The sequence below is a fragment of the Engystomops pustulosus genome, chromosome 9 (genome assembly GCF_040894005.1).
Source record: "Engystomops pustulosus chromosome 9, aEngPut4.maternal, whole genome shotgun sequence".
NCBI lineage: Eukaryota > Metazoa > Chordata > Amphibia > Anura > Leptodactylidae > Engystomops > Engystomops pustulosus.
In genome coordinates, this window is record NC_092419.1 from 4813608 (window position 1) to 4837872 (window position 24265).

General features: G+C 45.1%; 3 protein-coding genes across 3 annotated transcripts; 1 reads left to right on the plus strand and 2 right to left on the minus strand.

The window, feature by feature from the left end:
- Positions 1–2211: 2211 nt before the first annotated feature.
- On the minus strand, positions 2212–3127 carry LOC140077356 (olfactory receptor 6Y1-like). The gene is made up of 2 exons (XM_072124447.1): positions 3053–3127; positions 2212–2958 (listed from the first exon to the last, which is right to left on the minus strand). The coding sequence occupies exon 2, from the start codon at positions 2909–2911 to the stop codon at positions 2231–2233; it is 681 nt and encodes a 226-aa protein (XP_071980548.1). The 5' UTR covers positions 2912–2958; positions 3053–3127; the 3' UTR covers positions 2212–2230.
- A 15147-nt stretch (positions 3128–18274) lies between these two features.
- On the plus strand, positions 18275–19246 carry LOC140077492 (olfactory receptor 6C1-like). Its single transcript, XM_072124731.1, has one exon. It carries the CDS (start codon positions 18275–18277, stop codon positions 19244–19246), a length of 972 nt encoding a protein of 323 aa, XP_071980832.1.
- Positions 19247–23054: 3808 nt separating this feature from the next.
- On the minus strand, positions 23055–24028 carry LOC140077353 (olfactory receptor 5AR1-like). Its single transcript, XM_072124438.1, has one exon. It carries the CDS (start codon positions 24006–24008, stop codon positions 23055–23057), a length of 954 nt encoding a protein of 317 aa, XP_071980539.1. The 5' UTR covers positions 24009–24028.
- Between the last annotated feature and the right edge of the window lie 237 nt (positions 24029–24265).

A 24265-nucleotide genomic window follows, 5' to 3' on the forward strand; every position in this document is an offset into this window, starting at 1 on the left:
TTTTGTCCCTAGTCTTTCCCTAATCCCTCTTCCCCAAAGGTACAAAGAAGAAGAAATGTACGCAAATTGTTTTAATCAAAACATGTATGTAACCGCTGGATTTGGATTGTTTCCTATATGATTGTACCTCTCAGGCCCGGCGCCAGCACCCGGCCAACCCGGGCAAGTGCCGGGGCCCCGGGGTACTGGAGGGGCCCACTCAGGCCCCCGGATCAATTATACCAGTGTCGCTATAAGACACTGGTACAATTGATCACCATCCGGATCGATCACATTTCTGCCTCTATGCTGCGCTGGTCGGGAGCGCAGGGTATGCTACGGGACGGCTCTGAAGCCGGCGCACATGATGACGTCATTGGATCACGTGTGCCGGCTTCAGAGCCGGCGCGTACGGGAGGCCCAGGCCGAAGACAGCTGCAGGCGCTGCTCCGGGGAACCAGGAAAGGTAAATTTTTTCTTTTTTCTTTTCCGGAGGGAGGGGGTCAGTGTGTCTGCAGGGAGAGGGGGAGGGGGTCAGGGTGTCCGCGGGGGGCGGGGGGCTCAGTGTGTATACAGGGGGAGAGGGGGGGTGTTAGTGTGTCAGCATGGGGGGTCATTGTGCCCACAGGGGGATGAGGGGGGGGTCAATGTGTCTGGAGGGGGTCATTGTGTCAGCAGGGGGGGGGGTTCAGTGTGTCCGCAGGGGAGGAAGGGGGGTGTTCAGTGTGTCCGCAGGGGAGGGGGAGTGTTCAGTGTGTCCGCAGGGGAGGGGGGGGTTCAGTGTGTCTGCAGGGGGAGGGATCAGTGTGTCCCCGGGGGGGTGGGGGGGGGGTCTGTGTGTCCCCAGGGTCAGTGTGTCCGCAGGGGAAGGGGGCGCAGTGTGGCCACTGGAGGGCGATCCATGGAGGGGCCCACTAAGGCTCTGTCGCCCAGGGGCCCACTAAAACCTGGAGCCGGCCCTGGTATCTCTTATTGAAAATTAAATAAAAACGAGTTATACAAAAAAAAAAAAAAGACAAGGGGGCACAGTCCGTGTGTGGAGACACAAGGTTTCTTTACTCCAAGAGCTGTGATTCTGTGGAAAAGCTGAGCTCAGGAGCAGAGCACGGCAGGGGCAGCAGAGAGATTCAAGAAGCTGTTCGCCCATCCAATCCCTTCCCTTTCTCGTTTGAACCTGATGGAAATATGTCTCTTTTGTACCATATGAACTATATTAGCCCTAACCTGGATGAAAGATGACTATTCTATGACCATGACAATGACATAGAAGATAGTTGGCCTTATCTTATATCTATAGGCCAAGGTGGAAATCTGCACTTATGGAAAGTGTTGGGTTTTAGTAATAACATGTGTAGCTAACAGGAATCTGAGATGTAACCATCTATAATACAATAACATTTCTTGAATTTCTTGACAGTCCTAACACTGGCTAAGATTGGTGAATTTCGGAAAAATCAATTGGCTTGCCTGGAAATCATCCAATGTTTATGGCCAAATCCAGCCTTTGTATAAGTAAGGGGAAAGCTGCTGCTGCTACTTACATTTAACATGCCCAATCCTTTTCTCCCCAATATAGGTTGAACAAATGATGGCCGAACATCGAGTGTAAGATATACGCCGGTCTCGCTAAGGCTGGATTCACACAAACGTATGACGGCCCGGCTACGGAGCGATGAAGAGAAGGAGGGGTGACCCCTCTCCTCTCCATAGAGATGACGGTGTACTGCCGTGGGAAAGATGGGACATGGTATGGAGTGGTAGGGTGCCACACACTTCGTACTTCTGTGAGGGACGTATGTACAGCCACAAACTTTCGGCCGAACATACGTCCCCCATTGGGTCATGTGAATTTGGCCAAAGTATGGTGGGTTTGGCCAACTCAACTGAAATGTCTATACTCAACTTAAAGGCCTTCCAGTGCCTGCCTCCAGTGCCCAGAGAATCTGATTTGCATAAAAATTTACATAGCCAGATAAATGGCTATTTATGAAGGGAATTTGGAAAGGTTACACCGTGCCCTATACAATGCTAGTAGTAACTATGAATAAGAGGAAAAGTTTAAGAAATATACTCCCAAATTACAGTAGCTTTGTCATTGCTACAATATATCAACGACTGGAAACACAGCAAACAGAATTTGGTAAATTATTATAAATATGGCACCAAAAAAATCACATAATAATACAGAAAATTTTAAGAAAAACACTAATCATTTGAAAATTTCCCCGAGACAGAGAAGTAACACTGATTGTTATGTCATTAGTGATTTCAGCTGCTTTCTCGCTGCCGTCTTAACATCTTTATTTTTCAAACTGTAAATAAATGGATTCAGGACGGGGACAGCCGCTGTGTTAAATAAGGAGAAGACTTTGTTGGAGTCCAAAGTGTCGGTAGAACTCGGCCTCAGATATTGGCAGACGAGACTCAAGTAGAGGATAATGACCACGGTGAGGTGAGAGGAACAAGTGTAGAAGGCCTTGCGTCTACCGGAGCTGGAACGTATCCTCAGGATGGTGGCGATAATGAAGACGTATGAGATGAAGGTGAGAAGGAAAGGAGTGAAACTCACGAGGAGCAAACCCTCGATAAATATAATCATTCTCAAGAGGGTGGTGTCACTGCAAGAGAGCTTCATGATGGGCAAAATATCACAAAAATAGTGGTTGATCTCATTGGACTTGTAGCAGGAGAAGCGCGAGATGGCCAACATGTGAGGGACGACTTCCATGAAACCCAACGCCCAGCAGGATGCGGCCAAAGCTAGGCAGATCCCATTGTTCATAATCATGTGGTAGTGCAATGGATTACAGATGGCCACATAGCGGTCGTAACTCATGGCCGTCAGGATCAACAGCTCGTTGCAGGTCAACGAGGAGAATATGTACATTTGGGACATGCAGTTGGTGAACGACACAGATTTGTCTCCAGACATGTAAGACAGGAGTATCTTGTGTAGGGTTATAGTCAAGCAAAAAACATCTAAAAAGGACAAGTTGCCCAAAAAGAAATACATAGGGGTGTGAAGTTGAGGCTCGAGACAGACGAGGAGAAGGAGAGTCATGTTTCCACTTACTGTTATAAGGTAAATGATTAATACCGAGATGAACACAAGGGCTTGGATGTCGGGGGCTTCGGAAATCCCCTTGATGATAAAATATGTGATGGGGGTCCGATTCTGGAACTCCACATTTTCAAGGTCATTTGTGTTCTGGAAGAGAAATCATGACATATTCTTACGGCTTAGATTTTGAATTCTAACAAAACTTATCTTAAAGGTCAACATAGAAGGGATTAAAGGAATAAAACCCCTGGGAGGTCCAGAGCAAGGATAACAAAAACAATAATACTAACCTTACCCTACTGGTTTCAAATCACTGGGTCCCTCTAAGGCCAGTACAGGTTCTGTGACCAGCGACACTTACCCCAATGGGAAGCCTTACCAAACTGATGCTCGAGCCCGATAAGGGTAAGTATGTAACTATCATCTGAGATTCTTGAAAAACCCATTTAAAGGGAACCTGCCACCAGGTACCTCATTTTCACTAAATACAGGTCACAGAAGCCCATAACACAGGCATTACAATATAATTGTGTTTTAACTTACCTTGCACCCTGACAGAATCATGTTCTGAGTACCAGGGGTTGGGCTTTGGTTTGGATGCATTTCAAAACATACATGTGACTTGTCGGAGCTGCTCACTCCTCAGCTCTCAGCCCCCACCTTTGTGCTCCTGTACAGCTCCTCCCTCCTGCTTCTTCACTCACACAAGAACAGAGCTCACGCATGGCGAGCTGACATTAATGAGGAGGGGGGAGTTCTACAGGAGCAGCACAGAAAGGTGTATTTTTTTTTAAATTGGTTTAATGTGTTACATGAACTTCTTCCCATCGGAAGAAATAAGGTTGGATCCAAATATATAAATATAAATTATTTCAAAATGGCTGCCGTGGTCAACACCCATCTTGAAAAGTTTCCCCCTCCTGTATAGGAATGTGCCAAAAACAGGAAGTTGATATCACCAACCATTCCCATGTTACTTAGGTGCATCAATATAAATGGCCCACCCTGTATTACATTAGTGGACCACCTGGATTGGCACAAAACTCTTCAAAAACTTTACATAAGGATTTTTCCAGGTCTAATTTTTGAGTCTTGATGTGGTAAATTGTGATATAAACATAGACACAAAAATCAACCACGATGGGGGATCTACAAAATTTTACCTACAAGGTCATTGTCCTACAAAGTTGATTGTTTAGAAATTGTCCATCTGTATGTACCAGGTAGGTCAAGGGTTTCAGCTACTCCAACGTCCCATGATTCTAGATTATGATCTAGATCATTGGTGGCGAACCTATGGCACGGGTGCCAGAGGCGGCACTCGGAGCCCTTTCTGTGGGCACCCGGGCCATCGCCCCAGCACCAGACAGGACTCAAAGAATCTTCCTGCAATTGCAAGCCACTTAAAAGATGCTGTTTTCAGACATATTTTGATACTTACTTCGCTACTTCAAATAGTAGGAAGAGGGAGAATGAGTAGACTGGGCCGAATTATCTTTGGAGGATTCTCTGTGTGCAGAGGGACACTGGAAAGAAGCTAAAGTGATGCAAATTTTCCATCTTTCTACTGTGTTGCTGTCCTCAGGAGGCCAATCTGATTGAAAGTTGTTGAAGAACAGGGATCAAAAACCTACTGCTTTAATTTTTGGTTGGCACCTCGCGATAAATAAGGGGGGTTTGGGTTGCAGTTTGGGCACTCGGCCACTAAAAGGTTCGCCATCACTGGTCTCGATCAATGAATTCCTTTGAATGTGGCAATTCAGTTTTCATGATAAAATGTTATTTCTCATTGCTCCTGCACTGACCAACTCCGGGGCTGGTGACATGTGACTGAGTATTTCATAGTTCCATTAGTCTTTATATTATAAAATGAGTGGTGCTAAGCTCGGGATTCCAGCTTCTACCATATCCATTTATCATAAAGAGTATATAGATTAAAGTCTTAACCCCTTAACGCTCTGCGCCGTAGCTCTACGGCGCAGAGGTATAAAGGATGTATGAAGAGGGCTCACAAGCTGAGTCCTCTTCATACAAAGGTGGGGGTTGTTGCATATTGCAGCAAACTCCCACCGCTAATAACCGCGGTTGGTGCTTGCACCGATTGTGGCTATTAACCCTTTCAACGCCGCCGGCAAAGTCGCGGGCGGCGCTTAAAAGACGGCGGCGCGCGGGGGCACCCCTATCTTTATTACGATCGCCGCGCCCCCGAACGTCATCGGGGGGCGGCGATCGGTTGCCATGGTAGCCTCGGGTCTTCGTTTGACCCGAGACTATCTGGCATCTGCAGATTCGTTACAATGAGCCAGTGGCTCATTGTAATGAATGTGCTGCAAAAATGCCATATACTGCGATACAGAAGTATTGCAGTATATGGTAGCAGCGATCTGACCATCTAGGGTTAATGTACCCTAGATGCTCTAAGAAATAGTGAAAAAAAAAAACTGAAAAAAAAAAGTTTAAAAAAAAAAAAAATTTATAAAATATTAAAAATTCAAATCACCCCCCTTTCCCTAGAACGGATATAAAACATAATAAACAGTAAAAATCACAAACATATTAGGTATCGCCGCGTCCCAAAATGCCCGATCTATCAAAATATAAAAACGGTTATGGCCGGCGGTGACCTCCGAGGCGGGAAACGGCGCCCAAATGTCCGAAATGCAACTTTTACACCTTTTTACATCACATAAAAAATGAAATTAAAAATGATCAAAATGTCGCACAGACCTCAGAATGGTAGCAATGAAAACGTCGCCTCATTTCGCAAAAAATAACACATTACACAGCTCGGTGCGCCAAAGTATGAAAAAGTTATTAGCATCAGAAGATGGCAACATTTTTTTTTCTTTTTTGTACACATACTTTTAATTTTTGAAAATGTATTAAAACACAATAAAACCTAGAAATCCGGTGTCACCGCGATCGCACCGAACCAAAGAATAAAGCTGAGGTGTTATTTTGAGTGCACAGTCAAAGTCAAAACAACTGAGCCCACAAGAACGTGACGCACATGCGTTTTTTTTAAAATTTTTCCACATTTGGAATTTTCTTTCAGCTTCGCAGTACACGGCATGTTAAAATAAATAACATTACGGGAAAGTAAAATTTGTTACGCACAAAATAAGCCCTCACACAGGTCTGTACACGTAAAAATGAAAAAGTTATGGATTTTTGAAGTTGGAGAGCGAGAAATGAGAGGAAAAACCCTGCGTCCTTAAGGGGTTAAAGGACGTGTACTGATGGTAGACGTGTCCTACTAAGAAGCTCCTGGGAAGATGTTCCTCAGGACTTCTTCTACCGTATCTCTATACGCTGTGATTGCGGTCTGGGGCGCTCCGGTAACGTATGTATGTGAAGGGGTCCAGGTGTAACTGCTACCGAAACAGGGGAGTAACTAAATTACAGGACAAGGCGCTCCGATGACATAGCCGGAGCTTCTCAGGCCAATAACCATCATTTTTATAATCCTTTATTGCCGTAATCCTGGCGTAAAGAGTTATAATACAAGAAGAACTAAGTTGCTGAGGAACCTCTGAGTAGGACCCGTCTATCAGTAACACTAATGGTACAAGTCCTTTAATAATTGAACAAGTCCATGGCTACATGATGACACAATAATAAGCATTGATACCTTACATGTTTCTCCCTGTGTTAGAAAATTAAAAAAAATTTAGTAAAAACCTTCTATTGATCAAGAAGAAAAACTAAATTGTATTCAAGTCTAACGATCCCTTTAAATTATACTTCAAAGACTAATATGCAATAACCTGCAACACAATCAGTGTAAGTTCTCTGTGTAATGTGTAGGTTGTACAGAGGGTTACTAGGGGTCGTGTAATGTGCATTGTTTAGGTGCTGAACAGAGGGATCTAAGTACAGGCAGTCCCCAGGTTACGTACAAGATAGGGTCCGGAGGTTTGTTCTTAAGTTGAATTTGTATGTAAGTCGAAACTGTATATTTTATAATTGTAGATCCAAACAAAAAAAAATTTGTCCCAGTGACAATTGGAGTTTAAACATTTTTTGCTGTAATGGGACCAAGGATTATCAAGAAATCTTCATTACAGACACCTTACAGCTGATCACTGCAGCCTGGGACTAGAGTAACATCCAGAGAGGTCACCAGAGGTCAGTCTGTAACTAGGGGTTGTCTGTAAGTCGGGTGTCCTTAAGTAGGGGACCGCCTATATATAAGTTCAAATACAATTAGCCTGGAGAACCTCTAGAATAGTATCATCTCCAAATCAGATGGTAGGGGCCATAGAAGGCCCATTGTCTGGCCGGCCAGAACCTGAAGTCACTTACCTGAATGAGTAAATCCATTCTTCACTGTATCACTGGGAACTTTGCTTTTATAATCTTCTACAACTGAGAAAAGTCCCTAAAGGATGAAATCTCTAAAGAAATGTAGAATAGAGGGAATTGGTCGTAGAGATCATTTTTTTTGAAAAGTTCTGGATCATAAAAAGTAAATCAGATTGAGATCTAACAATGACCCAAGATGTATGAGCTGGTCTTAAAGGAAACCTGATATCATGGAGCACACCACCCTGAAGGCTATTTCATCCTGATGCCGGCAGATACTTTGGTTAGGCACAGAAATCTCTTTAGTTTAGCTATTCAAATGATTTACTCACATATGTAAATTAGCCTTGTTGATGCCTTCCGAGTGTAAATTACTCATGCCTCCTTCAGATGCCGAGAGCCTTTACGTCACCGAGCTCCCAGGGTTTATCGCGCATGCGCAGGCAATAACTCTCGCACAGCCGGCCGGCAATAAGTGCCGAGAGCCTGATGACGTCACAGCTCTCGGCACCTGAAGGAGGGCGGGTAGCAAGACAGAGGCGTGAATAATTAACACTCGGAAGACATCGACAGACAACTGATGAAGTAGGGGTAGCACCGGAGGGTAATTCACATATGTGAGTAAATTGTTTTTTTTAAGTTAAACTAAAGATCGCCATACCTGACCAAAGTATCCAGGATATCCAAGTATACAGGAGGACTAGGAACAGAAAAACAGACAAGACAGTAAGACCCAATTGGAACCCACCAATCTCACCTAACTTACTGGAACCACCCTAAGTGGTGGCGAGTAACTGGTCGACAATCCCTTCTAACACCATAGTGTAAAGTACGTAGCAAAGACAGAATAGAACCAAATCACAAAACAGTAGTAGTCTGAACAAGAGCCAAAGGTCACGATACCAGGAATACAATGAACAGAGTCACAAGCAAGGTAAGTAGCTAGCAAAGAAGGAACTCTATAGCCAGCATCTTAGTAAGGCCAGGCAGGGCTCTTATGTGATCTCAGAGCCCCAACCTCAATAGTGATTGGGCCAGAACTCAGAGATTCAGACAAATCAGGGAACAGATGACTAGTGTGAGCAGCTATCATTCACAATGGGTTAACTAACAAGGAACCAGAGCTAATGCTGCAGGAAAGAGACAGGGGTGGTGCTAATCAATCCAAACAAACTAGCCAGCTAAGCCCCTTGTCAGGATTCAAGGTTAGTGGACCCACTGAACCACCATGGACGATGACGTAAGCTGATACCTGGGAGCAGAGTATAAGTAGCACCTGGTTTTCACCAGAGCCCACCGCAAAGTGGGTTGGACTTTGTGTGGTACCACCAGGTGGCTCCACAAGCTTGACTTTGGCCAAGGCGGATCAGGATGACTGACTTCAGGAGGAAAACATGGAAGGAGTTCGGAATGTGCATGGTAGGAACACGGCAAAGCTTATAGGCCACAAGATTTACGTGATTCAGCACTTCAAAAGGACCCACAATACATGGCCCAAGTTTGTAGCTGGCGATCTACAGGCATACGTATTGGGAGGACAGCCACACTGGCCTGCCTTCCTTATCAGTTTGGATCTTGGTGTGGGTGGATGCCGAAAATAGAGACTGATGAGTCTGCTCCCGGACGGATTGGAAATCTTGAATCAAATCTTCCACCAAAGGAACATCCAAAGGAACAGACAGAGGGAGAAGTGGGCGTGGGATTTGTCCATAGACATTTAAGAAGGTGGCAGCACCAGCAGATTCAGTCCAAGGAATTATATGAGAATTATGCCCAGAGTACGAGAGTAGACCAGTTGTCTTGTCGAGCAGAGATAAAGTGCTGTTGGCAGCAGCCCAGAGACTGATTGACTCTCTCCACTTGTCCATTAGATTGTGAATGACATGCTGAAGAAAAATCCAGCTTTACTTGTAGTTGGTTACACAACGAACGCCAGTACTTGGAAACAAACTGAACCCCACGGTCTTAGACGATATGCTGAGGAAGTCCATGAAGCCAGAAGATGTGGAGGAAGAACAGGCTGGCAAGTCATGTAGCTGACGGCAGACCGAGTAGAGGAACAAAGTGAGACATCTTGGAAAACTGGTCTGCTACCACCCAGATGACGGTATTACCGGAAGAATATCCATAATAAAGTCCATGGCCATGTGAGACCACTGGCAGCAGGGTATCAGCAACGGGAGTAGATCAGCAGGCTTGAGATGACTTGTTTTGGGCACAGGAAGCGCAGGAGCTCACATAGTCTCGTATATCCTTGACCAGACCTGGCCACCAGTAGAAATGAGAAATGAGAGCGGCAGAGCGTTGCACCACAGGGTGCCCGGCCATACAAGAGTCCCCAAGTTAGTATACTCTTCCGAAGAGCAGGTTGGACATAAGTCTTGCTAGGATGAAGCTGCTGTAGGTCCACAGGAGCGGCAACAACCAGTTGTTCCGGGGGAACAATATGTCAGGGAGCAGGTTCTTTCCTAACAACATCAGAGGTACGAGAGAGGGCATCGGCTTTGACTTTCTTCTCAGCTGGAGGAAAGTGAATCAAGAAGTTGTAATGAGAAAAGAAGAGGGACAGTGGGCTTGTCGTGGGTTGAGACGCTGAGCAGTCTGGAGAAACAAAAGGTTCTTGTGATCTATATAGACACAACTGGATGGCGGGCACCTTCCAGTAGATAGCACCATTCCTCCAGGGCAAGTTTTATAGCCAGAAGTTTTCGATCTCCTATGGAGTAGTCCCTTTCTGCAGTAGAGAGGGTTTTAGAGAAGAAACGGGTGAGAGTCCGCCCTTTGGGCCCTTTCTGGGTAAGAACAGCACCCACTGAGGAAGCGTCAACCGCTAGCGAGAAAGGTTTCTCTGTATCAGGCTGTGTAAGAACGGGGTTGTGAGGCAAAGGAAGACTTCAGTTTAGAGAATGCTTCTTCAGCCCCCAGAGGCCAAAGTTTAGGATCAGTGTGCTTTTTAGTTATTGCAGAGTCCAAAGGGCATTACCAAATACTCAAAGTGTCCGACCTGAGTGTTGAAGGCGGTCTTCCATTATCCCCGCTTCTTATATGAGCTATGCCGATGTCTTTTCAGAGAAGCAAGTGGAGATTTTGCTCCCACACTATCCATGCCACTGTCCCATTGAGTTAGTCCTGGGCACATCTCCTCCACGAGGTCAGGTATACCCATTGTCTGTACCCGAAACAGTGGCTATGTTGGCCTACATCAAGGAGAATCATAGTCCATCCAGAGACTTGGGGGTCACCGCGGAGAGCACGGTGGACACAGGATGCAGAGCCATGAGACAGCGAGATTGGCACTCCGGGCCCCAACGCAGAATCTCCACAGTCTGCCAGTCGAGCACAGGAGCATGTTGCTGCAACCACAGGAGGCTCAAAAGCATGGAAGAATGGACCAGGAAAGCACATATAACAATAGTCTCTCTTTCTTCAATGCCCCAACATGCAGAGATAGAAGCTTGGTGCGGTAATGGACTGGATCACAGAGGATCTGCCCACTGACAGACAAGATGACCAGGAGCTTTTCAAGGTGGCCCACGGGAAGGTGATACTGAGAAACTAGTGCAGCATCCACTAAGGTGTGGAGAAGCTTTGCTCTCACCTAGGGATGCTTCTCCCAGGTGCGTTCAATTCCCGGACACTGAGGACGGACTGAACAAGTCTGAAGGAAGTGCTCTGGGCTGGCACAATAGAGATTACCTTGCCTTCGTCTGGAACGCTCTTGGTGGTCTTTGGAAGACAGGAGCCAGACGGGGCTGGCGGCTGTGGAGTGCTGGCTCTCCCCCAGTCACTGCTCCAGCTCCAGATCTCGTGTTCGGACGGGCGCTGCCTCTTCTGGTCATCTCCCCTTTGGCCTTTGGCGCTGACTGTGATGTAACAGCATTGTGCATGTCCTGGTCCTCTAGCAGGTATTTATTAGATCCTGCCCTCTTCCTCAATTCCTGAGGGTCACAGTACCTATAGTCTGCCTGAAGAGGTGTTTCTGCCTCTCTTCCTGTCTTGTATTGTTTCCTGGATCCCGCTATGCCTCAGGTCCTGTGCTGCTGTTCTTGTGGTATCATCGTCCCTGCCCGTCTGTACCACTGACATTTGTCCTGTAGTTTTTCCAGGATAAGCTGTCTCGTGTACCCAATCTCCTTAGAGGTGCAACTGGTGTCCCCGTGGATCAGCCATCTCCACCATTTGGAGCTCTGTGAAAACAAGGTATTCACTGGGACATTGCCCTCTATGGAGGTGGGTCTCGTGGCACAATGGGTTCGCATCCTTGCATCATGACACCTAGACCAAGTATCTCACTGCTCCATTATCTCACTGTCTTATAGATTAAAGGAAGGACGGCCACATAACGTTGGAATTACACTCGAGAAGTATTTCCTAGTGGAACACATGGTGGCTGATCCGTACTACAGACCATACAGTGTATGCATGAGGACCATCTATAGGCAGATGACTGGGACTATTCAATGACTATAATACTAGACCCCATAAGTTAAGGAGAAATACGCAAATGAATATTACTAATGTCAAATACTTCATATCAAACTACAAAAAAAATACCAAACATTACAGAATCAAAAACATTCAGATTATTCAACCACAACTTTTCTCCAAACTATAACTCAAATTATTCCCTTTCCTTAGTTTTACTCCTTGGCATTTTTCTGGTACATTCTATTTTTAATATCTATTAATCTACAAATTATTTCTGCCAAACAATAAGATAAATTCCCACTACCAGGTCTCTGATGACTCTTCATAGTTATCATCTGACTAATAAGGACCTGGTGGTGGAAGGCTCCTTGGGGGATCTCAGATAATAAGAAATGGAATGTTTCCAGCGGTAATGAGTCCCCGAGAGGACAACATGTAAATTATGGCGGTATTATTGTATAATTCATGGACTGAAGACCAAGTCACATCCATGAATGATGTCAGTCTAATGTCAATGGCCAGGTGTGTTTGTTATTTTGTATTGAATCTTAACAAATATTAAGGATTTTTATACAGCTCCAACATAATTGGCAACACTGTACAATATGGCGGGCACATATACACACAAAATCGGACATTACTATGTAATCAGCGAATTAACATTTCAATCAAGTGGAGTGAGGATCTAGCTTACAATATGAGAGGAGACAGAGGGGCACAAGAGGAGAGAGGACACTGATCAATCTATGAGGAGATGGAGACACATGAGGAGTGAGGACACTGATCAATCTATGAGGAGATGGAGACACATGAGGAGTGAGGACACTGATCAATCTATGAGGAGATGGAGACACATGAGGAGTGAGGACACTGATCAATCTACGAGGAGATGGAGACACAAGAGGAGTGAGGACACTGATCAATCTATGAGGAGATGGAGACACAAGAAGAGTGAGAACATTGATCAATCTACGAGGAGATGGAGACACAAGAGGAGTGAGGACACTGATCAATCTATGAGGAGATGGAGACACAAGAGGAGTGAGGACACTGATCAATCTATGAGGAGATGGAGACACAAGAAGAGTGAGAACATTGATCAATCTATGAGGAGGTGGAAACACAAGAGGAGTGGGGACACTGATCAATCTACGAGGAGATGGAGACACAAGAGGAGTGGGGACACTGATCAATCTACGAGGAGATAGAGACACAAGAGGAGTGTGGACACTGATCAATCTACGAGGAGATGGAGACACAAGAGGAGAGAGGACACTGATCAATCTATGAGGAGATGGAGACACAAGAGGAGTGGGGACACTAATCAATCTACGAGGAGATGGAGACACAAGAGGAGAGAGAACACTGATCAATCTACGAGGAAATGGAGACACAAGAGGAGAGAGGACACTGATCAATCTACGAGGAGATAGAGACACAAGAGGAGTGAGGACACTGATCAATCTACGAGGAGATAGAGACACAAGAGGAGTGAGGACACTGATCAATCTATGAGGAGATAGAGACACAAGAGGAGTGAGGACACTGATCAATCTACGAGGAGATAGAGACACAAGAGGAGTGAGGACACTGATCAATCTACGAGGAGATGGAGACACAAGAGGAGTGAGGACACTGATCAATCTACGAGGAGATGGAGACACAAGAGGAGTGAGGACACTGATCAATCTACGAGGAGATGAAGACACAAGAGGAGTGAGGACACTGATCAATCTACGAGGAGATGGAGACACAAGAAGAGTGAGAACATTGATCAATCTACGAGGAGATGGAGACACAAGAGGAGTGAGGACACTGATCAATCTATGAGGAGATGGAGACACAAGAGGAGTGAGGACACTGATCAATCTACGAGGAGATAGAGACACAAGAGGAGTGAGGACACTGATCAATCTACAAGGAGATGGAGACACAAGAGGAGTGGGGACACTGATCAATCTACGAGGAGATGGAGACACAAGAGGAGTGGGGACACTGATCAATCTACAAGGAGATGGAGACACAAGAGGAGTGAGGACATTGATCAATCTACGAGGAGATGGAGACACAAGAGGAGTGAGGACACTGATCAATCTACGAGGAGATGGAGACACAAGAGGAGTGGGGACACTGATCAATCTACGAGGAGATGGAGACACAAGAGGAGTGGGGACACTGATCAATCTACAAGGAGATGGAGACACAAGAGGAGTGAGGACATTGATCAATCTACGAGGAGATGGAGACACAAGAGGAGTGAGGACACTGATCAATCTACGAGGAGATGGAGACACAAGAGGAGTGGGGACACTGATCAATCTACGAGGAGATGGAGACACAAGAGGAGTGGGGACACTGATCAATCTACAAGGAGATGGAGACACAAGAGGAGTGAGGACATTGATCAATCTACGAGGAGATGGAGACACAAGAGGAGTGAGGACACTGATCAATCTACGAGGAGATGGAGACACAAGAGGAGTGGGGACACTGATCAATCTACGAGGAGATGGAGACACAAGAGGAGTGGGGACACTGATCAATCTACAAGGAGATGGAGACACAAGAGGAGTGAGGACATTGATCAATCTACGAGGAGATGGAGACACAAGAGGAGTGAGGACACTGATCAATCTACGAGGAGATGGAGACACAAGAGGAGTGGGGACACTGATCAATCTACGAGGAGATGGAGACACAAGAGGAGTGGGGACACTTATCAATCTACGAGGAGATAGAGACACAAGAAGAGTAAGGACACTGATCAATCTATGAGGAGATGGAGACACAAGAGGAGTGGGGACACTGATCAATCTACGAGGAGATGGAGACACAAGAGGAGTGGGGACACTGATCAATCTACGAGGAGATGGAGACACAAGAGGAGTGAGGACACTGATAAATTTACGAGGAGATGGAGACACAAGAGGAGTGAGGACACTGATCAATCTATGAGGATATGGAGACACAAGAGGAGTGGGGACACTGATCAATCTACGAGGAGATGGAGACACAAGAGGAGTGGGGACACTGATCAATCTACGAGGAGATGGAGACAAAAGAGGAGTGAGGACACTGATCAATCTACGAGGAGATGGAGACACAAGAGGAGTGAGGACACTGATCAAACTACGAGGAGATGGAGACACAATAGAAGTGAGGACATTGATCAATCTATGAGGAGATGGAGACACAAGAGGAGTGAGGACACTGATCAATCTACAAGGAGATGGAGACACAAGAGGAGTGAGGACACTGATCAATCTACGAGGAGATGGAGACACAAGAGGAGAGAGGACACTGATCAATCTACGAGGAGATGGAGACACAAGAGGAGTGAGGACACTGATCAATCTACGAGGAGATGGAGACACAAGAGGAGAGAGGACACTGATCAATCTACGAGGAGATGGAGACACAAGAGGAGTGAGGACATTGATCAATCTATGAGGAGATGGAGACACAAGAGGAGTGGGGACACTGATCAATCTATGAGGAGATGGAGACACAAGACGAGTGAGGACCCTGATCACCAGAGGTTGCAATCTATGAGGAGATGGGAAATACACAAAAGTAGGGTGGGTCATGGTCACCAGAGCTTACAATCTATGAAGAGATAGGAGGGGCACAAGAAGTGCGAGAGTCCTGATCACAAGAGCTTACAATCTATGAGGAGATGGGGGAGGCTCATGGGGAGGAACATAGTGTAGACCGTTTATGAGAGCCCGTGCAGCACATGGGATGTAAGTATTATGAAGGTTGTCAGTGTTTTAGTAGAATGTTAGAGGCCTGGTAGGATGTAGAGCTGTGGTGAGTTTTGTGGCTGTGATGGACAGATCCCGCCTTCAGTCACTTTGTGGACCGGGACTCTGATACCTGATAAGATCTTTATCTGTTCAATTCCCAGTGCTTGTTATAATTCTTCTTAAGAGCAGTCTAGCTTTTCTGGACTTATGTATTTTTGTAGTCTGACCATCCATTAGCCTCTGGATTCTGTACTGCGCTGTCCTCTTGGTTTAAACTCATATCTGTATGACTTTTTATTTGTGTGTTTTGTCCTGTTTGTGTCTTTATATTTTCAGAGACTGGTAGAATTTGCATTATGGCAAGAAAAAAGCAGCTAAGTAATGAAAAATCAGTGGCCATCATTACTTTAAGAAATGGAGGTCATTCTGAAAAATAGGAAAAACTTTGAAAATGTCCCCAAGTGCAGTTGCCATCAAGCTCTACAAAGTACCGTATATACTCGAGTATAAGCCGAGACCCCTAATTTTACCACCAAAAACTGGGAAAACCAAGTATAAGCTGAGGGTGGGAAATGCATTGGTCACAGCCTCCCAGTATATAGCCAGCCTGCCCCCAGTAGTATACAGCACTGCCCAGCCTGCCCCCAGTAGTATACAGCCAGGCCAGCCTGCCCCCAGTAGTATACAGCCAGCCCAGCCTGCCCCCAGTACTATACAGCCAGCCCAGCCTGCCCCCTTAAGTATACAGCCTGCCCAGCCTGCCCCCAGTAGTATACAACCTGCCCAGCCTGCCCCCAGTAGTATACAGCCAGCCCAGCCTGCCCCCTTAAGTATACAGCACTGCCCAGCCTGCCCACAGTAGTATACAGCACTGCCCAGCCTGCCCCTAGTAGTATACAGCACTGCCCAGCCTGCCCCCAGTAGTATACAGCACTGCCAAGCCTGCCCCCAGTAGTATACAGCACTGCCCAGCCTGCCCCCAGTAGTATACAGCACTGCCCAGCCTGCCCCCAGTAGTATACAGCCAGCCCAGCCTGCCCCCTTAAGTATACAGCCTGCCCAGCCTGCCCCCAGTAGTATACAACCTGCCCAGCCTGCCCCCAGTAGTATACAGCCAGCCCAGCCTGCCCCCAGTAGTATACAGCCTGCCCCCTTAAGTATACAGTCAGCCCAGCCTGCCCCTTTAAGTATACAGTCAGCCCAGCCTGCCCCCTTAAGTATACAGCCTGCTCAGCACTAACAAAAAAAAAAACTTATATATTCACCCTCCGGTGGCCCCGATGTCCGCGCTGCTCACCCGATGTCCGCGCGGGTCCTCTTCTGTCTTCTGTCTTCCTCTGTCTTCTGTTTTCCGCAGCGCGTCGCCATGTTTCTCGGGCGGCAGGCGCATAGTATGACGCGGCCGGTGCTGACGTCATACTATGCGACGGCCGGAGAAGAACATGGAGGCGCCCTGCAGAAGACAGAGGAAGATAGAAGACAGAAGAGGACCCGTGCGGACATCGGGTGAGCAGCGCGGACTGCCGCACAGAGGTCCAGCAGCAGACACATATCTACAACATCTAGTAAGAGGAGACTGTATGCAGCAGTAAAATAGAAGCTAGGAAACCACTAAGAACCAGCACCAAGCACAAGAGACGCAAGGAATGGACATTACATCAGGGGAAATCAGGGCTTTGGTCTGATGAGTCCAAATTTGAGATCTTTGGTTCCAACCACTGTGTCTTTCCACGACACAGAAAAGATGAATGAATGGATTGTACATGCCTGGTTCCCACCGTGAAGCCTGGAGGAGGAGGTGAGATGGTGTGGGGGGCTTATACTGAACCAGTATGGTTACCACAGCATCTTTCAGCGGCTGCTATTCCATCCGGTTTGCGTTTAGTTGGACCATCATTTATTTTTCAACAGGACAATGACCCCAAACACCTCCAGGCTGTGTAAGGGCTTTTTGACCAAGAAGGAGAGTGATGGAGGCTGCACCAGATGACCCGGCCTCCACAGTCACCAGACATGAACCCAATCCAGATGATTTGGGGTGAGCTGGACCGCAGAGTGGAGACAAAAGACCCAACAAGTGCTAAGCATCTCTGGGAACTCCTTCAAAACTGTTTGAAGATCATTTCAGGTGACTACCTCTTGTATCTCATCAAGAGAAGCCAAGACTGTGCAAAGCAGTAATCAAAGCAAAATAACCTAGAATATAAGACAGATTTTCAGTCTTTTCACACTTTTTCTGTTAAGTCTATAATTCCACGTGTGTTAATACATAGTTTTGATCCCTTCAGTGTGAATCTTCAATGGCTTCTGGTGACATATGCGCTCAGCATAAAAATAGAGATGTGCACCTAGCCTAACAAGTGTCACTAGTATAGAGGTCTGGAAAACCCCTTTGAGCATCTGTAGTAAAGTGAATACAATAATAAGGGCAGAATTTAAAAGCGACAAATTGGAAATAAAAACCATATAAGAAATAATTGGTGACAAGGGAGTAGAATCCACGAGGACCGGTTCTGGAGCTCGTCTGGAGAGTGAAAGGTTTGTATAAATATCAAAGATGGATTTCTATATAGACTTGGCAGAGCTGATTGTTATGTATTGCACTGTATGGATATATACGTGTACTGGAACACTCGGTATATAACAGACTGTACATCACGGATGTTCTATGGCGCTTGACTGGGTCAATCTGTAGAGCACATGTTTTCTATTACCATCCATGGAGCGTTACATCACAAACTTTCCAGGACCTTCTATGGACCAGAAAAATGAGACAGCGGTGCTTTACTTCATCTTGAAAGGGATTTCCGACGTTCCTAAACTCCAGCCTCTGGTCTTCTCTTTGGTTCTGCTCATATATCACATCACATTTGGTGGCAATGTTACCATCCTCCTCTTGGTCTTCTTGGACTCCGAGCTGCACACCCCCATGTACTTCTTCTTGTGTAACCTTTCCGTCTTAGATATACTGTCCACCACAGTTACCCTACATAAGGTCCTCTCCATAACAGGCCATAGTATCATATCTTTTACTGGGTGTATGTTACAGATGTCTATTTTTTCCTGGCTCTCCGGCAATGAGTTGATACTTCTAACAGCGATGAGCTACGACCGGTACGTGGCCATCTGTAACCCGCTGCGTTATACCATGGTCATGAGCAGTAGACTCTGCGTGGCCCTGGCCTCCTTCTGTTGGGTTATTAGTCTTCTGCAGATATTACCTGCCGTGGTTCTTCTCTCGAGGCTCACGTGTTACACGTCTCACGTCATTGACCACTTCTTCTGTGACATCATGCCACTGATCGATTTGTCCTGTAGTGACACATCTGTTTTACAATTACTAATATTCACCGAGGGCGCCCTACTTTCAACCTTCACCCCGTTTCTTCTCACCTTCATCTCTTATGTGTTCATTATCTCCACCATAGTTAGAATACAGTCCTCCAATGGAAGATCTAAGGCTTTCTACACCTGCTCCTCCCACCTGACTGTTGTCGCTCTTCATTACTCGAGCCTCGTCTGTCAGTACCTGACACCAGTCGGAACCATCGCGGCCAATAAATTTTTGGCTCTGTTGAACACGGCCGTGGTTCCCATGCTAAACCCAGTCATCTACAGCTTAAAAAATAAAGATGTGAAGTCGGCCGTGCAAAGGAAACGCCAATATTTTACCACTCGGTTTAGCCATTCGCAAATTTTTGGGCTGAAGGACCAGATACTTTTGTAAAATGTTTTTGTCTTTGTGTTCAAGTGTTCAGAACTTTTTAGATTTTCTTTATTTGTGCATTTACACAATGATAAGTTTAAAGGGTCAGGTCTGAGGAGACGTGTCCTTCTGTTGGGTGGATGGTGTCTGACCCTACGCTTGTCTGCTGAAGGTCAAGGGACACGTCTCGTTGAGTTCCCTTGCTGTATAATTGATTGAAGCACAATGGGGGTCATTTACTAAGGGTCCGATTCACGCATTTTCGTCGGGTTTCCCATAATTTTTCCAATTTGCGCCGTTTTCCCCTGAATTGCCCTGGGATTTTGGCGCACACGATCGGATTGTGGCGCATCGGCGCAGGCTTTCACGCGACGGAAATCGGGGGCCGTGGCTGTTGGAAAACCCGACGGATTCGGAAAAACCACGGAATTTAAAAAAAAAAAATGTGCCGCTTGACACGCACTTACCTGCACCAGGAAGAAAATGGTGAACTCCAGTGAACTCCAACGGACTTCGGTGCAGCAGCGACACCTGGTGGACATCGGGCGCACTACCCTGGTGAATCGCCGGAAGACACGAATCCACGACTGAGAACGTGCCGCTGGATCGCGACAGGACCGGGTAAGTAAATCTGCCCCAATGAGCCCAGAATTATTCATCAGTATTACATTCTATACAGTTTCTATCTCTTTTAATGAATGGAATATCTATTTCATTTGACCTACTGCACTTTGACCTATCTCTTGATGTGATAAAATGCTAATGAGCGCTGTTTACATTTTTGTACCCTATGTTTTATTTTACTTTGACGGTCACTTATTTTGTAAACCATTATATTATTATTAAAGACAGGAATAAAAGTAAAGTAATAAAAATATGCAAACAGGATGTGTACAATGTTTTTAATCTTTGTAAAAATTATATATATTTCAACACTAGTAGAGATGAGCGGAACTTAAAGGGAATGTGTCACCACATTCTCACACATACAGCGAGTGACATGTCCCCAAAGAGAACTATTAAAGGAAACCTACCACCACGGATCTACCTATTAGGCAGACAAATGTAAGGATAGCCCTTTTTATGGCTAATCCTGTAGTCCCCAGAATCTTTTAGAAAGTTTAATGGCCTTGATATGCACATTTTCTGGAGCTGAGGCTACAAGGCACGGCTACTCCACGCTCCAGTAGCCTCTTTGATCCTCCTAGCAGATATCTCCTTCTAGCTGCACGCACTTGTCCACGAAGCTGGAGTTCTGTGCATGCGCAGAACGCAGGCCAGCGGTTGCGCGATCTCGGCTCCAAAGACGGAGCTACTGCGCATGCACAGAACTCCAGCTTCACGGACAAGTGTGCGCAGCTACAAGGAGATATCTGGTAGGATGATCAAAGAGGCTACTGGGGAGTGGAGTTTTTCTGTCTTCTCTTTGGTCTGAACCCACAAGGTTTCATCCTCCACTTCTACTATTCCCTATTCACACTTGCTGCAAGGCACAGCTACCATCCAGGTATACACACAGGTATATACACAGGAATATACACAGTTATATACACAGGTATATACACAGTTATATACACAGGTATACTCCATACTCTCTCCTATATGACCTGTCTTTCTGATGGAGGGTGGAACCCTAAAGGCTGAGACCCTTCTTTCATGAGAATTGTAACCATGTCACACCAACTTCATCAATGTGTCCCTCTAATACCCTGACCTACCCCGCTTCACCTGTAATACTTGGGGTATTTGTTAACATACACTTTAATTTTCCACGTCCATCTTTTGGATTGGTATTTATTGTAAGTTTGTGGGGGCACATTCCTTCCCTTGATTTTAAAAATATAGAAAATAGTTGGGTGCCGCCTGCAGATATCATATGGGGCATACAGAACAAATCCTGCAGAACAAGGGGAGGACTTTACACTTCATATTGAAGTTATCCAGTTAAAAACTAAACAGGGGCTTGAAACTTCTGATTGGGACGCAAAAGGAATCGATGAAGTTTTTCTTATCTCTAAACAAAATGTAATAATGTAATATGTGTTCATCTTTTTGGCTGCTGTATCTTGCTTTGAAAGTAGCCAATTGCAAGGGAAATTTACCCAAACCCTTAAAGGGGTTTTCCCACGAACAAAAGTTAGGCCCTTTCCAAGGGATAGGGCCTAACTTGCTGATCAGTGGGGGTCTCAGTGCTGAGACCCCCACAGATCACGAAAACGACGTGTCCAACACAGAGCAGACGGCCGTGCTCACCGATTTCCATCAGCTCCATAGAGATTAATGGAGCAGTCAGCTCTAGGAAGACTCCATGTTTTTCCAAGTTTCTTTCTTTTAAGACTTACTGAGGTCACTACCCTCTTGGGAAATTTAGTTGAAGCAAAAACATTTTTGTCTCTTTCTATGCCTACACATACGTCTGTCTTTGAGTTGTAGAGACAGTTCTTTCTTCCATATGTCATGTTTTTGGTTGGATATTCATTGTTAGCTGTGAGACCTTATACAGGCAGTCCCCGGCATACATACAAGGTTTGTTCTTAAGTAGGTTTGTTCTTAAGTTGAATTTGTATGTAAGTCGGAACTGTATATTTTATCATTGTAGCTCCAGCCCGAACTTTTTTGGTCTCTGTGACAATTGGATTTAAAAAATGTTGGGTTGTCATAAGAACCAGGATTAACACTAAAGCTTCATTACAGACGCCTGTGATAACTGCTACAGCTGATTATTGTAGCCTAGGACTAAAGTACAATAAATTACCAATATCCAGAGGTCTGTTTGTAACTAGGGGTCGTATGTAAGTCAAGTGTTCTTAAGTAGGGGACCGCCTGTATAGGCAAAGTCTTTACAAATCATGACCAATCAACAAAATTTACCACAGGTAGAATCCAATAAGGGTGTAGAACCATCTAAAAGAGGATCATGGAAATCGGAGGCCCCTGGTGCTAAACTGTTATAGCAAAGAGTTTTGAATACGGTCTTTTTATAGGGTATTATCAACCGCAGAATAAACAGGAGGTGGGAGGTGTGTAAATTAAATGTTTAATTTTGGCACAAAGCATATTTATAGCTAATATTTTTAGTTTTGTGAAGCCATGCCGCAATTATTAGAAATGATTAGCAATTATTAGAAATTATTGGGTTATGTCCCCTCTTCACATAACTGGGAATCTTGTGTTATGCAAATATAATGGCCACCACAACGTAGAGTTATCTGTTTACTTATATATATATTTATTGCCCCAAACTACCCCCCACTAGTGTGCCCACACAGTATTATATTCCATTGTGCCAACACGCCAAGGTAGAGAAGCAGCACTCCGTAACAAATAAGTGTTTCATTCACAAGTGGGAAATATAACATTTCAGCTATCTCAATGTAGCCATTTTCAACATTGAAACATTGACATAGCTGAAACGTTGTATTTCCCACTTGTGAAATAAACACTTGTAACATATGTTACGGAGTGCTGCTTCTCTACCTTGGCTTATTGGAACTTTGGGATCCTCGAGTCGGACCTCCATAAGCTTGCACCCTATCTTTGGATCTAAATCCGATTTCACAGTGCCGCTTCATCTCTCTATTTTTTTCTCCATTGTGCCAACACAGTATTATACCCCTTTTGCTTGGACCGAAACCTATAACGCCCCCTTCATTAGCCACCCATATATATAATGCCCCCTCTCAAAATTCCCCCTTTCTATAGTTCTCTCCCTTATGCCCCAGATCATAAGGATCAGTGGAAGTCCAAGAGTTTGAACCTCCAGAATCAAGTGGTAGAATTTATTTTAAGTGCGTTTAGAACATTGTCAGAACAACTGATGCAAATTGCCCTAATCTTTTAATTTTGACTTTTTGAAATATAAAACTGTCCTCCGCATTAGAGCTGACTTCACAGTCTTATTTTTCAGGCTATAGATTATGGGATTGAGCACAGGGACGGCAGCTGTATTAAAGAGGGAGAACATTTTATTGGAGTCTAATGTGTCCATTGTTGTTGGTCTCAAATATTGGAAAAAAAGAGTCCCGTAGAGGAGGACCACCACTGAGAGGTGCGAGGAACAAGTGTAGAACGTTTTTCTCCTCCCTGAGCTGGATTGTATCCTCATGATTGATGTGATAATGAAAATATAGGAGATGATGGTGAGAAGAAATGGTGAGACGCTTAGAAGAAAAACTCCCTCTGTAAAGATCAGGAGCTCGAGGGCGGAGGTGTCGCTGCAAGACAACTTCATGATAGGATTGATATCACAGAAGAAGTGGTTGATTATATTTGATCTGTAACAGGAAATCCTAAGCAGAAGAATCATATATGGTACAAATTCTATAAAACCAACCAACCAGCAAGCCAAAGCCAACACGACAGAAGCTCGAGGATTCATAACCACGGAATAATATAATGGTCTGCATATGGCCACATATCGATCGTAGCTCATCGCCGTCAATATTAGAAGCTCGATAGATGTAAAACTAGAAAAACAATAAAACTGCATCATACATAAGGGGAAATCAGTTCTGGAATTTCCTGTTACAAACGTGATAAGAATTTTATGTAGCGTAATGGTGGAACAAGATATGTCAAGAATGGACAAGTTACCCAGAAAGAAATACATGGGATTGTGGAGCTGACGATCCACACAGATGAGAAGAAATATTGTCATGTTACCAGCAATTGTGAGAAGATAAATGAGAAGAACCAGAAAGAAAGTAACGACTTGTAACTCTGGGTCATCTGTAATCCCTTTCATAATGAAGTAGCTAATTCCGGTCTTGTTTACATTGTCCATTGCTAGGAAATGGTGACATAGATCAAAGCAGGGACCTGAGGAAACAGTGTACAAAAACTGTTCTAAGGAGAGTTTCATGAAATGATTTGCCTGGTTAACTAGTTACATTTACAGAAATCAAATAGCAGATAATGATTTTAAAAAATCTATGTGCAATTTGTGGGCTGCAGGGAACAGGCTAAGGGTCGGACTGGCCCACCAGTGTGCCAGTGAAAACACTGGTGGGCCCTGATGCCTCCGCCTCCCTCTGCCCAAAT